The sequence below is a fragment of the Anarrhichthys ocellatus genome, unplaced genomic scaffold (genome assembly GCF_004355925.1).
Source record: "Anarrhichthys ocellatus isolate YVR2014 unplaced genomic scaffold, GSC_Weel_1.0 scaffold18, whole genome shotgun sequence".
Taxonomy (NCBI): Eukaryota; Metazoa; Chordata; class Actinopteri; order Perciformes; family Anarhichadidae; genus Anarrhichthys; species Anarrhichthys ocellatus.
In genome coordinates this window covers 361,203-375,656 of record NW_022280048.1, presented here as the reverse complement: position 1 = coordinate 375,656, position 14,454 = coordinate 361,203, and the positions used below count along the sequence as shown (strand labels likewise).

Below are 14,454 nucleotides of genomic sequence, written 5' to 3'. Positions count from 1 at the left end.
CAGACTAGAAGAGGAGAGGAGCTGCAAAAAAGTCAGATGGTGCGATGGGTCTTCTTCTGCATGAGAGACCAAAACAAAGACCATAGTACGCAGTTTTTTGCCCAAAAAAACGTGGTAATGAGGTCAAACTTCTAGATATCTTCTAGATATGATCGTCATTCATGTATGATTGTGTTTTGCAGTGTGTAAAATGGCTCCCATGGTTGTTTCGCCCAGAATCACTTTGTTACACAGGTATTTTTAAAAAAAAAAAAAAATTTTTAATTCGTTTTGCAAAAGTGAATTGTACACATGTGTGTACTCTGTCGCCCCCCCCCCCTCTAGCCCCCTTTAAAGGGGGTGGAAAGGGGGTGGAAGAAGTTAGGATTTTATTGTCATATACATATACACATACACGAAATTCGACTTCTGCATTTGACCCATCCCTGCATATAGGGAGCAGTGGGCTGCCAATGATAGGCGCCCGGGGAGCCGGGGGTTCAGTGTATCTATCTGTCTGTCTGTCTGTCTGTCTGTCTATTATCTATCTGTCTATTATCTGTTATCTGTCTATCTATTATCTGTCTCTCTGTCTATCTATTATCTGTTATCTGTCTGTCTATTATCTGTCTGTCTATTATCTATCTGTCTATTATCTGTTATCTGTCTATCTATTATCTGTCTCTCTGTCTATCTATTATCTGTTATCTGTCTGTCTATTATCTGTCTGTCTGTCTATATCTATTATCCGTCTGTCTGTCTGTCTGTCTATTATCTGTTATCTGTCTGTCTATTATCTAAACAACCGATCAGTGTTGAAATCAACAGGAGAGCTAACGTTAGCAGCACAGTGAACATTTCTATTGTATTTCCTTTTTTATAATAATAATATAATAAATTAACTTAAATTTGAACAAATTTTGCAGTATTGTTCTCATATTTTGCCTTTTATGTAAAATGTAAATGAATGTTTAGGTTGAAACGTTGGTGATACAAAGTCATGAGTTTTAGAAACAAACATTTGATTCCCAGCTTTAGTCACGTTGACTTTATGCCCAAAAATAGTCACAAAAACACTTGATTTGTTTGGTTCCAGTTGTTTTTCAGCCATCAGGTGACAAAAAGCAGATGTCACAGATTTTCGTAACTTTAACCACAACATCATGTGCAGCAGCACCATATTTATATTTCAAGGAAGTTTTTATTAACAGACTTTCTTCTGCTCTCAGAATAGTTTTCTCAAGAGGATCAAACGTCTTTGTTTTGATCTCATGTCCTCTGTTTGCCTGCTCATGTCCAGGGTGATGTGTAATAATGTACATATAATAATGTACATTCTTGGATATTAAATAAAGAGGCTGTGCTGTCGGGTTAGAGGTACATGTGTCCCTGTGATTCTGTAGCTTCTCTTCACTAGATTTGAATCTTAACCTCGACCTCATCGCCAACCGAACGGAAACAAAACGAGACTTCTGTCCACGCGTACGTATCACTTGAAACTGAATACTTGTGCTGATAGATCAGATCATTTAAATGTGTATTATCATTGGACTATGGTAAAAAATGTGGTTTCACAAAGTAGCATGCAAGGTATCATAATTCATATTATCATTGTATAGTGAGACGTGTTTGATTTGCCTGTTTTGTCAAAGTGTGTTAAATATAAATTGTTTATTTTGATCTGTAGTTTTCTCCACTCACCTTTTTGAATAAACTTTAACACATTTAATAACTTAAAGACTTGTCTTTCCACCAAACCTTTTATAGCAGCAATAGTATTAATAATACCAGACAAGCAGATGTTTTAAAACATTTCCTCAAAGCCTCTTCAAATTTATTTTCTGTCAGGAGATTACACACACACACACACACACACACACACACATCCCTTAAAACAGGACATCCCTTAAAACAGACACGACTCATGGAAGATGACAGAGACAGTATCACAGACTGGTTTCATGTCATCTCTAATGTAATATTTATTACCAGATACTATTTAATCAATGACAGTACAGGGCTGTCCTGAAGATCCACTAAAAGTCACAATATGGCCGCCTGCAGTTCACAGGAGGCGCAACATTTGTAAAATGCCAAAAATACCATTTTACATGTCATTTGTCTTGCTGCAGAGATTCCCTGTTCGACATCATATTCTACAGATGTAAAACCTTTAAACACTGCAGGAGTTTTTTAATTATAATACTATTGAACACCATTATTTTGCAGCGAAAAAGCGACATCAATTTTATTTTACAAACTTTATTACTCTTTTTAATCTTGACAAATGCAGCGCAGACCAGATCCACCCTCTTACCTTTCACAATAAAAGCACTACACATATGACGTGCACAGGCGAGTATTTTACTTTTTCGTATAGTTTATTCTTCAAACCCCAATAAACATCCCACCATAATGATTTTTCAATAAAATAGAATAACGATGTAAACAATGATCATTCCCTTTTAATATCACACATCATATGCAATCATTGGAATTAGTTTTTCTAAATATTTCTGCTCAGGTGACGTGAAAGTCTCTCACCTATAACAGTTAACCAGAGTTTCCCAAAATATTACTGAAACAACAACTCTGGGAATGAGTGGCACTGTCTCACCCCACTGGCAGATTTTAATACATGAGGCTGAATATGAGACTAAATTAAGTTTCACCTGTTTAGAATAAAATGCAAGTGATTGGAGATGACAAAGGAGAAAATAGTTTTAATCTGAAGACTCCACCTATCTTATCTAAGCAGTGACCTACTTCTGAGAAAAGACAAAGTGTGCAGCACAATTTGGCACGCTGCTTTAAGGAGACTGAGAAGGAACAAACCGTCAACCACTTCCTGTTGTTGGATAATAACAAAAATATAGGTCTATAATTAAATTTGATATGTAACTAGAGTACATCACTCGTGTAGACAGTCAAGTGAAGAACGTGACAATTTAAAATGTGGCATGACTGAAAAGATGGCAGCACACTATGTAGCCCTCTGAAACAAGGTCATAAACAGGAAAAAAATTGTTTAGTTTAAATTAAAATAACTGATAATTTTAGTGTAGTTTTGTTCTTTGGGTGTAACCTTCAAATCAACTCGCACCTGAATGAAGCTTTCTCTTGTACCAACACAAAAACATCGTCAAGTAATCAGTTATAAAAGAGGTTTATGTGTTATTGACTTGTCTCTGCTCATGGGTGTGGGTGATTTGTCACCAAAAATCCCCCCTCTTAACTGCAAGGAATGACTACAACTGGGGTTTTCCACAAAGCATTTTAATCTAAAAATAAATTGATGGCTAGGCGAAGGAAAAAATGACTTATAAGTTACAACACAGAGATTCAACATGGCTTCATTCGACACTGACTGTAGATAACTTTTATCTGTTTTTTCTGGTCTCCATCTCCAGCCCTCTGCTCTGTGTGTCGCACGTTGCCTGATTAGAAGAGCTGTTTAAATCAGGTATCATGAGTCAAGCGTGAACAATCTGATCGTCACGAGGGATCAACAGTCCTCCTCCCTTTGTTCCCCTGCAGCTCTGGTATGTTTGAAGGTCACATGGTATGTTTGAAGGTCATATGTTTCAATAGCAACTGCGAAGGAGGAAGAAAAAAAAAAAAACCGCAGGCCACAGGCAGCAGTGACATCACATCATGCCATGTCGCGTCTCTGTGAAGACGCAAGCAAGTCAGGAAAAACGAGTTTGGGGACATTCTGTTCTCCTTCCCTCCTTATTTTTCTGCCTTGCTATTCTGTGGTTTTATATAACCGGACAGTATCTGCAGACGGTTTGATTGACTCAAGCGGATTATGGAAGACGCTCATTCTTTCTCAGTCCTCAACGAGAGGCTGAGACCTCGATCCACCGCCAATACACAGCTCCACTCCTCTCTGAGCAGACTGGAGGACAGACAGGTGTCCTCGCTCAGGAGCAAATCGTCATCCAGCCGACCCACAGTTGTGCCAACAGCACCAGAACCGAAAGTCTCCAAAGCCGAACCTGAAGACGACTCGAAGCAGGAAAGTTCGGTCTCTGATGAAGACAGCTCGATCCTCATCACCGAGATCAATTTAAACGACTTTAGAGGAGTGGAGCTGGCTGACGACAACAGAAGCATTTCCTCGTCTGAGGAGAAAGACCAACCAGGTGAGCTGGCCTCAGCGGGGTCAGGTCGTTCCTCAAAGTTGGTACCTTTGGACGGTGAAGGTGAGAGCTCCTTCCAGATGAGCTACATGAACAGGACATTACCAGACTTGCTCAACGGTGGCAAGATGCTCGGCAGACGTCGGACAGTGGGACATGTCTCAGAGACGGTAGGAGGACAGTCTTTATGTGTGTGTTTGAAGTGAGGGAGAGTTTGTTAGTGTCCACAGACACTTTTCTTTTACACTGCATGACTTTAAATCTAATCTGCAACAAACAGACTTGTCGAACAACAAAACCTGTTATTCAGGGAGGGGTCGGTCCCATCGGCCAATCGGGAGTATCGGTATGACAAACAGAAAAGCACAGAATTTAAGATGCATATTTGTTCCCAGAACACCAAGAACTCCCGTACTGCAACAAAACGTAGTGTGATGAGTGTAGATGAGTTTGATGCTCTGACGTCAAAGAGCGATAAACTTCAGTTTGCAGTGAAGAACTTTTATGATTTTACAGCTGACAAGGCTTGATTTGTGGTTAAGAGTGTAACGATGGAAACAGCGTTGGTGAGAAATGTTTTGTGCCTCATACTTTGTCAATAACTTTCATAACTGTTACCTTCATGTGTCTTTGAGTGTCTCTATGAATGCATTCTTTCGTGCATATTTGCAGTGTTTGCAGGCGCTGACTAACTCCTCAGCTTGCGCGACTGCATTTCTTGTTTACAGTTTCACTCAGGACTCTAGATCAGCAGTTTCTGTTTACATTGTGTAAAAAAAACTTGTGAAAATGTACTGATTATGTATGTATTACTGTTTATTGTTTTTGCAGCTTAAAGAAGTGCGCAGAGAGGTGGAGCTATCTCGGAAACGGAGTATCAAGCTGAAGGCGCAGGTGGACAAACTACAGGAGAACAGAGATGGACCGGCATGGAGCCAGCACAGAGAGCGGGTAAGAATACACACACCATCAGGGCAAAGTGTGTACATCACCTCCGCAGAACTCTGCAGGATTGTTATCATTTCTTTCTGTTCCTTTCCATCCCCAGGTCACAGAAGAGGTTCTGTCCATTCTGCGGCTGCTGCGCCCCCTTACAGAGTCGGGGTCCAGCCTTGGTCCTAAAACATCTCATGGGGAAAACCACCTGGACACTTCCCTGGTCCAGCTGCAGAGTGTGGCCCGCGAACTGGCAATCAACCACACCAAACAGGTAAAGGCAACACCCGCTGAGATGAAGCTCCTCACCTGTTAATCATGTCAACCTCAGTTTGAGTTCATTTTTGTGGGCGTGTTACCCAGAAGAATGTCCGCTTTGCATGTAAACAAGTAGAACTAAAGGAAAGGTGGCAGCTAATTATAACTGACTATATTAACTTGATACAAGAAGTGGCAAGACTTTTTCACCTGTACAAAAAAAGAGCCATGAATGCATTTTTGTCAACACAGCACAGAATTTCTGCCATCAACAAGATAGCCCAGCTATGTGGCCTGGCAGGTTTACAAGCAGCAGTATCAGTGATCTGAGTCTAGAGAAAGTCAGGAGGCGTGTGACTGACGGTGGGATTGGATCAGAATACTGTTTCAAAGTCAGTGAGATTAGAGACAGAGAATAACAAGAGTCCTGCCCAAACATAACCTGCCTCCCTTTCTTGTTCGTTCAATAGTTCAACTCTGGAAAAGGAAAAGGATCAGAGGAGAGCGCTATTCTGCAGCAAGCGTTACGGGACAGAGATGAGGCCATAGAGAAGTAAGTACAAACACGACGCACGCATTCACCTCCTCTAAAGAACTAATGAATCAAGAGTCAAGAAACAAGGAAACATGATGTCATTCTTTCTGTTCCGCTGTGCAGGAAGAAGGCGATGGAGACCGAGCTGCTGCGGAGTAAAACAGAGATGATGTTCCTGAACAACCAGCTGCTGGAGGCTGTGCAGAAACGTCTGGAGCTGTCGCTGGAGGTCGAGAACTGGAAGGTAAAACCTGAGACAAAAACAGTGAATATACTGAACAGAGAAAGATAAATAAATAACTAAAATATAAATGAAATACAGAGTTATATTGCGCGAAATAGAGAAGTCAAACGGAAGTAAGACATAGAGTACACACACACACAATTAAGTAAACATGATACTTTCGGGACTCGGACCGTGTTCAGCTAAAACACACACAATACAAAAAAGTCCACACACATTACATTCAGCACATGCAGTGTGTATGCAGGCGTTACTGCCAGCTGATATCCTGCCAGTGTTGTGTGTTGGCCTCGGCCCTCATCTGGTGAGCGTCTGGCTCCCTGCAGGGTCAAACTTAAACTACTTTGCAAGCGTTGTTGAGTTCACTGGTGACAGCAGCAGCAGCGTCTGCTTCAGCTGTCACCTCGAAATCCAAAGAAATTTCACCTCAACATGCTTTCATAAAAGAAACAAAGAATTAGTTTTTTTGTGTATCATATTGCACATTTTGCAGAATTGTTCATTATTTGGAGCTAAAATACCAAAATGTCAGTATTGCCATTATTTTTTTATTCATTCTATATCGGTCAATTCCTTCTCTGGATATGATCGAACCCTCACCGACTCCATTTCTTTTGATATTTGTCTTTGGTGTATTTTAATTTGACATTTTTTAGTAAAGTTGCACTTTGTACCTTTAAACTGTCTTTTGGTCAGACAGTGGAACACAATTTCATTTGTTTCCCTGTATGGATAGTGCTTTGCTTTGTTGAATGTCAGTTATCTGAATCTTTTGTTTCAATTTTTATTGTCTCAAATTATAGTACTGACTTCATACAACTTGTTTCACAATTACTTCCACCATCAGTGGACAAACTAAGCCCATAAAAAGGCATCTTTATGACCAATTTGCACACTAAACCCTTCATTTGTGACAATTTCATCCTTTTTTTTTTTAATGTATATCTTGTGCTCTGACAGCCTGTTTGTTTCCCTTTGATTCAGGAGGACGTTCAGCGTATCATCCACCAGCAGTTGCTGACTCAGCAGCAGGCAGAGCAGGCTCAGAAGAAGCCCTACCGCCTGGGCATCCTGAGGAGAAACAAAGCAGCAACCCTCCAGCGGCCAACAAACTTCCCGGCTGTCGCTCCCACAACCAACCCCAACCAAATCTTCATCCCCAGAGCTGCAACTTTGCCTGCTCCGACTACCAGCACGCCTCCTCCTCCCCAACGCAACTGGAGGGACAAGCTGAGGAGGACCAAGAACGCTCCTGATGGAGGCCAGACTGCAGCGGCGCAGGAGTCCTGGGGAAAGGGCGGCGGCGACTTCCAGGTCATATCACTCGATTGAAGCAGAGACGACTTTGCACCGAGTACAACTACTCATGTCTGGCAATTTAAAGTCCCCCTCCAGTCACAAATGTGTTTAGCTTATCATCCACTTGTGCAGAGTTTGACACAAGAAGGCTGTTTTCACGTTCATCTGCTGAAGGGGGAAAGTTTCTCTGTGCTCATTTAAAATCCAACACGTGTACGTACATGAATGATTTGTGACATCACAGATAGTAACCAATGGTGGTCCAGTATGCAACTTATATTAAGTGTGGTGTGGAAACACAAAGCCTCCGGTGCACAAACACTGAGAATGGACTTTTCATTGAGTTCGGAGACATCTTGAGTCCAGCAGTTAAACCTCTGAAATTAATAATATTTACATATTCATACATTCAATGAGGGAGTAGATGTCATTTAAGAAGTTTTAACAAGGTAATTGAACCTCTTTGTGGGAGGGGGTCTTCCATATATTCTTGGGAAAACATGCTTTGGATCTTTGACTATTGCAATTTACTCATAAATATAACTGGGATCATAAATGACCCATATACTGGTTTGATACTGTGACACTTCACTACATCACTTTAGATCTTTCATTGTCTGCACATGTTTTTATTGTTGTATTTTCAATAATCAAAAGAAAAACGCATAAACTTTGTCTCAGATTTGTCATTTTATTGTATAATATCAGTTTGTACATTTTCAATTATATATAATCAACCCACTCCTATATGCTTCTTTGTCAAATGTATATATGCCACTATCTAGAATAAGTGCCCCCATTGTGGCAACATGTTGAACAAACTGAGACGTATATAGCACAGCAAAGTTACACCTGATGACAAGAGAAAAGGCATGCTCATAGTGGACCACAATACAATCCTGAACAGATGATTACAGTCTTCTAACAGTTCTCAGTAGGATTGAATAAATTCAATTTCCTATATTGTTGACACAGAGAGTTCCCCCCTTTAAACAGAGACACTCGTACCACTGCAACACTACAGAAGCTGAAGCAGGGCCTGCATTCAAACATCAGCGTCACCCAACAATCTATTCATAATTAGCAACAAGACAAATCTGTCCTGTGGCTGAGGACAGGGGGGAGGGGGGGGGGGGGGGGGGGAACTAGAGCGTTATAAAAACTAAGAGTTTAACTCATAAAATCCGACCGTTTAAAGCCTTTTAGACTTCTGTACTCACACCAAAACGAACACAAAACACAAGATTGTTGTAAACATCTAGCGCCATGAAGGGATACACACCCCCATCTGTTAAGCTTCCTTGTGAGAAAAGTCACGCAGAACTGGCAACCCAGCTGCCAATCGATAGTCTGCTAGTCATTATTGAACAATAAAAGTTGTGTTTCACTTATCAAGTCTTACAGAAATGGAAAAAGGAGCTCTCGACAGAAGAGGCACACATTTACAACACCCTGCTTATTCACACAGATGGCAGTTTCACTACAGGACTGTCCTGCTCCAAACAGAGGAAAGAAATAATATTAACACTGTTTTACGATTAGATAACAACATACATTGCTGCAGCATTTATTTTTGAGATACCCATATAGGCTCGTCTTTATTCATAAAGATAAGTGAGATACGGATAATAACTCGATGAAACATGTTTAATCAAAAGACTGCGTGGACAAACACAAAGACATAACTACGTTACTACGGCGTATTGCCAGACAGACGGGAGAATAGTATAATCGTTTAATAATTCGCATATCCACTTGTGTGACCTGAGATATTCAGGAAACAGATTGTGACAATACTGCATTTGAATGTTTCAGATTGGTTTTCATACATTATGTTCATAGATTATAGATCATATTGCCATAAAAATATAACCAGCGCTCTCGATGACCTCGAGTCATTGACCTGTAAAGCCTCACCTCTGACGCACAGCAGGTACACGGAGGGGAGGACCATGAGAAATAGTTCCAGGCCAAACTATCGAATATACATATCACAATTATCAACATCAAAATAAGTCTCTACAACAAACCATCTGTACACGTAAGGTCTGCATTACAGCCTCTCTTGCAGAGCTCAAAGCTCCCGACACAACACCAAACTCCCTCGGGCAAAGAAACATCTTTTACTTCGAATAATCTTAACTCTGCTTCTCGTATATACAGTATTCGTTTCATTCCAGTGCCGTCCAGTACGTTCATAACCAACCGTCTTACTGCTGGTCCACCTCAGCCGTCCCAGAATATACTTGGCCTAACGCAACTTTTCCTACTGGCATAACATAAAGAAAGCACTCTGCAAATGAGAGTTTCTTTGGATTAGTACATCACCTCCTAAACAGCCCCATTAAATTATATACCGTCTACCTACCGACCAATAAAAACACATCGAAAAACCAGCCAAGCTAGTAGCACTACCTGCAGAAAACAAAAGAAATGTTCACCTACGCTACACTGCACTGCACTAATAATGTTAAGAGGAGGATTGGTTGCTGTGAAGGGCAAGTTTGGTCCAGTGTTGGCAAATATTAGCATCATCAGTGACTCCACTTGCTCTTGCTGAGGCTGCAGAATACTAACCGTCATTTTCAGTGAGGGCTCGCTCAGGAGTGCTGAGCATTGATAAAAGTCCTGAGGCGTAGACGGGAGGCAGCTAGGACTGGAGGAAGGAGCTGATGGAGCTGATGAAATCTAAGGGTTTATCTGCGTGGATCCAGTGGCTCGCATCTGGGATGTACTGGATGTCAGCGTTAGGGAACAGCCTGTGGATTTCTGGGTAATCGTCGGAGCTGGATGAGGAGTGAAGACACGGGGGGGGGGGGGGGATTAGTCATTAGAATATCAGGCAAAGCGAGGTGGTGGGAGGGCAAAAGAGACGAGAGGAGGATGAACAGGTAACGATGAAATACAGCGGGTGTGTTCACACATTCAGTTGCTGCAGTATAAATACAGATGAAGCGTGAACTAATCATTTCATCAGGGTGTTGACATGGTGCTGGTGATTTTTATCTGGTTAAATTGTACATGTATTGTCATTATTACATGACTGGCATGATGCAGGTTGTTTCTACTGAGTTTGTTTTTGAAAAAGGTTGTTCGTGCTCAGCCTCGCTTCCAGAGCAAATCATGAAAAGCCCATTTAGGAACAAGCAATGGAACTAGGCTGAGGCCATCAACGCTACAATAGATGGCATTTTAAGTATTCTAAGCTTATGTATCTGTTCCTATAAAAAAATAAAAATAAGCCATCCGTCTGTGGTGTTTTATACCTGATATAAGCAGAACTGGCTCCACCCAAAAACAATGTGGGTCCGTGATAGACTGTGTTGAAGCTGGGGAAGCTCATGATTTCTTCAAGGTGCGCAGAGATGGCCTCCAGGTTGACCCTCCAGGCATAGTGGCCATTCAGCTCCACCAGGTTAGTCAGCAGGAACTGCCGCACTGAGCGCTCCTGAGGGAGGCAAGGACAGTCAATGATTAGACGAAGACATTTCTAGTTTCACAGTTTCACTTTAAAGCAGCTACAATCCAGATTTTTATATTAAAGGATCTGTATTTAACATTCAGAGCATTAATATAGCAGCATACAACTATTGTCGATATAATATATATGATATATGATATAATAGTAATGTCTACCTGAGCAGAAATATATATTTATTATTCTAGACAAACTAGAAGGGGTGAGCAGAGAAGGAGTCCTGACCTTGACTAAACTGCGCAGCTGATCCTCAGCCATCCGCCTGGCGGTGGAACGTGGGATGTCGCTGGAGATCTTCATCTCCTGCATGGCCTTGATGTAATAGTGGAAGTTGGTGCGTGTGGTGGTCTGGGCTGGACTGATGTCCACTACCACCAGCCTCTCCACCAAACCAGACTGCAAACAGAGAGAGAGAGGTAAACCGGTAGGTAGAGAGATGTAATTGGGGGAAAACCAACCAGGACAGTTAGTTGTGGCATGAAGACCAGAGCAGGATTATTAGGTTCAGAGAGGACAGGGATGTACAGTGAGACAGATCAGGTGACGTCCAGCGAGAGGACTGCAGTGTCATTATTAAGTCGTGGCGACATTTCTCTCGGCCTGCTAACCTGCGTCAGGGCGGTCGTCATGGCCGTTTTCCCGCCCATGCTGTGGCCGACGAGGACGCACTTCTCGATGTGCAGCTGGGCGAGGAGGTGTGTCAAGTCATCGGTCATTGCTTCGTAGGTCAGCTCCGAGCTGTGAGGGCTGTTGCCATGGTTACGGGCATCTACAGTCAGCACCTAACTGGACAAAGGACAGTTAGGACACTTGGAATGGGGGGGGGGGGGAGAGCCAACAGGGTGGAAACAAGAACACTTCTATGTCAGCTGGATTCTTTCTTTTGGCTTTGAAAGTGGCAGCACCAACAAAGGCTGCATTGTGCACATAAGGTGACGAGTTTCCTCAAGCAAGCCAAAGAGCGGATTATCTCTCAGTATTTGTTACAGCGGTACGGACTGGTGAGGAGTTGTATCAAATGACTGCTTGTGCATTCCCAGGGCTGCTTGTGTAAGAGTGCTATTGTCAGGCTGCTGAGAACAAACTCAAACACATAAAGGGGAATTCTTTTTGGTGTAACAACACAGACAGGTGTGATGTCTTCATCACTGCATTACCTTTCGGCCTGTGCGCTGCACCAAGGACTTCGCTATTGAGTGGAAGTTAGATTTGCTTCCAAAAAGGCCGTGAAGAAACACCAGGGGAGTGCTGTCACCCTTCCCATCGAAGACATCGTAGGTCAGGTTGACTGGGCTGAGGGACAGAAAAACAGTTAGAAAAATCAGGTCGAATCTGGTAATGTCTGTGGTGAGAACTATGTCAAAACTACAGGAACAGTAATGCATGTAAGGTACACAACTGATGAAACTGTCAGGGAGCAGAAATGCTGATGCTGATATCAAGGGATATTATTCAAAGAGAGGAAGGCAGTGGAAGCATTGTTCAATGATATGTGAGGTATCTATTCTGCATAGACCTACTGGTTCAACATTAGGTCAACACACGTGTAGAAATACATTGTTTTTAAAAGTTTAAATGGTGTTGACTCAACTCTGTTAGGGTTGTGACTTTTTTGGATCCTTCGTTTATTTACTCAGTCTATAAAATGTGACAAAATAGTGAAAAATGCACTTGACAGAGTCTCTGAACAGAGAAAACATGAAATATTTACATTTGAGTAGACATTGGCCTATTTTTTTTTTGATGAATTACTTAAAAAATGAATATTCTGTCAGCATTTAATTTTCTGTCATTCAATGAACTGATGAATCAATAATATCTTCAGGAATAAACTCAATAATAACTTTAAGGGCCCTATGGTTTGTGATACCCAAAGGGGTGACACTGCAGAAATGATACGTTATAAATGTTTGAGTTCACGGGTCTGGGCCAATTCAAGCCCACTTAAATGAAGGATCACATATAGGATGTGGTTATAGTTAGCATTAATGCACCACCTGGCGAGCACCAAGTGCCACGCCCGCGATGTTTGTGACCTGAACAGTCGGTGCACGAGGTTTTAACTTCAGTGACGAGTGTGTGTGAGGACTTCCTGCTGTTTAAAACTGTTAAACCCTGATGCTTCAACGCTTTAGTTTGAGGAGCGCAGTGGGACGAGAGAGGCAGAGTGGACTGGTTGTATTATGCTTTGAGTGAAAGAACGAGTAGAGAAGTTGAACCAGATTGTGAAGTGCTTCGGCTCCGTCGTTCAGACAAGTGAGTACATCAACACACTGCTGATCAGAATGCCAACTACTTTGTTGCAGCAACGATGTAGTGGAGTGTGCGTGCGTGGTGTGTTAAATGGGCAGTCTCTGCTGAGCTGTAATATGTGTGTTTGTGGCTGCAGCAAGTGTGGACATGTTGTGTCTGCTTTGGTGAAGTTTTGTTCTACTGTTGAAAGAAGTTTCAGGTGCCGTTTTGTCCACAGCTCGTTTTGATTATTGTCCATGATTTTTGTTTCATTGTCTGAGTTTTCTCTCTTTTCTGATTAATTATTGTAAAGCTACACTGAAGAAGGCAGTTGTTTATTTATAATGTATAATATACATATTATGTATGCACAGACTGTAGAGTTGTTGCTGATGGTGTCTAACTTGTGTACAAGTCGATATATAACACAATCTAGTTTGTAGCCTACTCCTTAATTTGGTAGTTTTATACAACCTACTTTAGTACATTTAACACAAGTATTTTTGCTTGAGTAAAATGTCTTTAAAAGAACAGTACTTTTACCTGAGTATAATATTGTAGTACTCTTTTCACCTCTGCTAATATATTACATTGCATTGACTACAGCTAGCTAAACCTGATGCAGTCTAGTACAACAGCCCTGTAATACATCTCACCTTCATACAGAGGTTTCTAATGGTGTATTGCCTATTGTAGCTAGGCTTACCTAATAAACTGGCAGCTTAGCGTACATGTAGCATAGCATACTATATACAAAATATGACACCAATCATCGTTTATATATAGCTGCATAATAACCAAATAAAATAAAGCAACAGACAGGGAATCCATAACTAACATCCTCTTTGATGATAGCTCAACTGTGAAAGCATCGTGCTAACCGTCTGAATGTCATTTATGTAAACTGTTTAAAGTTAACCGTTACATTAGCTAACAGAGATACAAAGACACGGTGATGAATTTAACGGGCTGCTTTAAAAGACGAACATTGAGCTGCCATGTCCACCCAAGCACCATCACACCACACCGCAGCTCAGGCGGACAGAGGGCATCAGTTAGCCGGGGAGCTAGCAGGGATACCTGGATGAGCTGGCTGACCGGACCGCGGGAGCCACCGGAGCCCCTCCACACACATCCTGCTGTCCGGGGAACAAACGACACGACGGCCGGAGCCTCAGCAGTCCTCTGTGGATCAGGCGACAGAAAGCACTCATAGCAGCATATGCTCCGTTACCGGGCGATCGACAAACCGCATGTGCGTTTAAAAAAACGGCGAGAATGACAGGACTCTGATTCTATGCACGGAGCGCCCGGAGGTCGAGAAGAGCACAGCTGAGGCTGCGTCATG

The 14,454-nt window shown here is 41.9% G+C and overlaps 2 protein-coding genes across 2 annotated transcripts; one reads left to right on the top strand and one right to left on the bottom strand.

The window, feature by feature from the left end:
* The first annotated feature begins 3,579 nt into the window (after positions 1–3,579).
* On the top strand, positions 3,580–8,518 carry bicdl2l (bicaudal-D-related protein 2-like). The gene is made up of 6 exons (XM_031857423.1): positions 3,580–4,294; positions 4,956–5,075; positions 5,173–5,334; positions 5,789–5,871; positions 5,977–6,097; positions 7,082–8,518. Exons 1-6 carry the CDS (start codon positions 3,791–3,793, stop codon positions 7,427–7,429), a joined length of 1,338 nt encoding a protein of 445 aa, XP_031713283.1. The 5' UTR covers positions 3,580–3,790; the 3' UTR covers positions 7,430–8,518.
* Positions 8,074–14,446, bottom strand: abhd11 (abhydrolase domain containing 11). The gene is made up of 6 exons (XM_031857424.1): positions 14,187–14,446; positions 12,032–12,167; positions 11,483–11,656; positions 11,100–11,270; positions 10,663–10,844; positions 8,074–10,182 (listed from the first exon to the last, which is right to left on the bottom strand). The coding sequence occupies exons 1-6, from the start codon at positions 14,318–14,320 to the stop codon at positions 10,047–10,049; spliced, it is 933 nt and encodes a 310-aa protein (XP_031713284.1). The 5' UTR covers positions 14,321–14,446; the 3' UTR covers positions 8,074–10,046.
* Between the last annotated feature and the right edge of the window lie 8 nt (positions 14,447–14,454).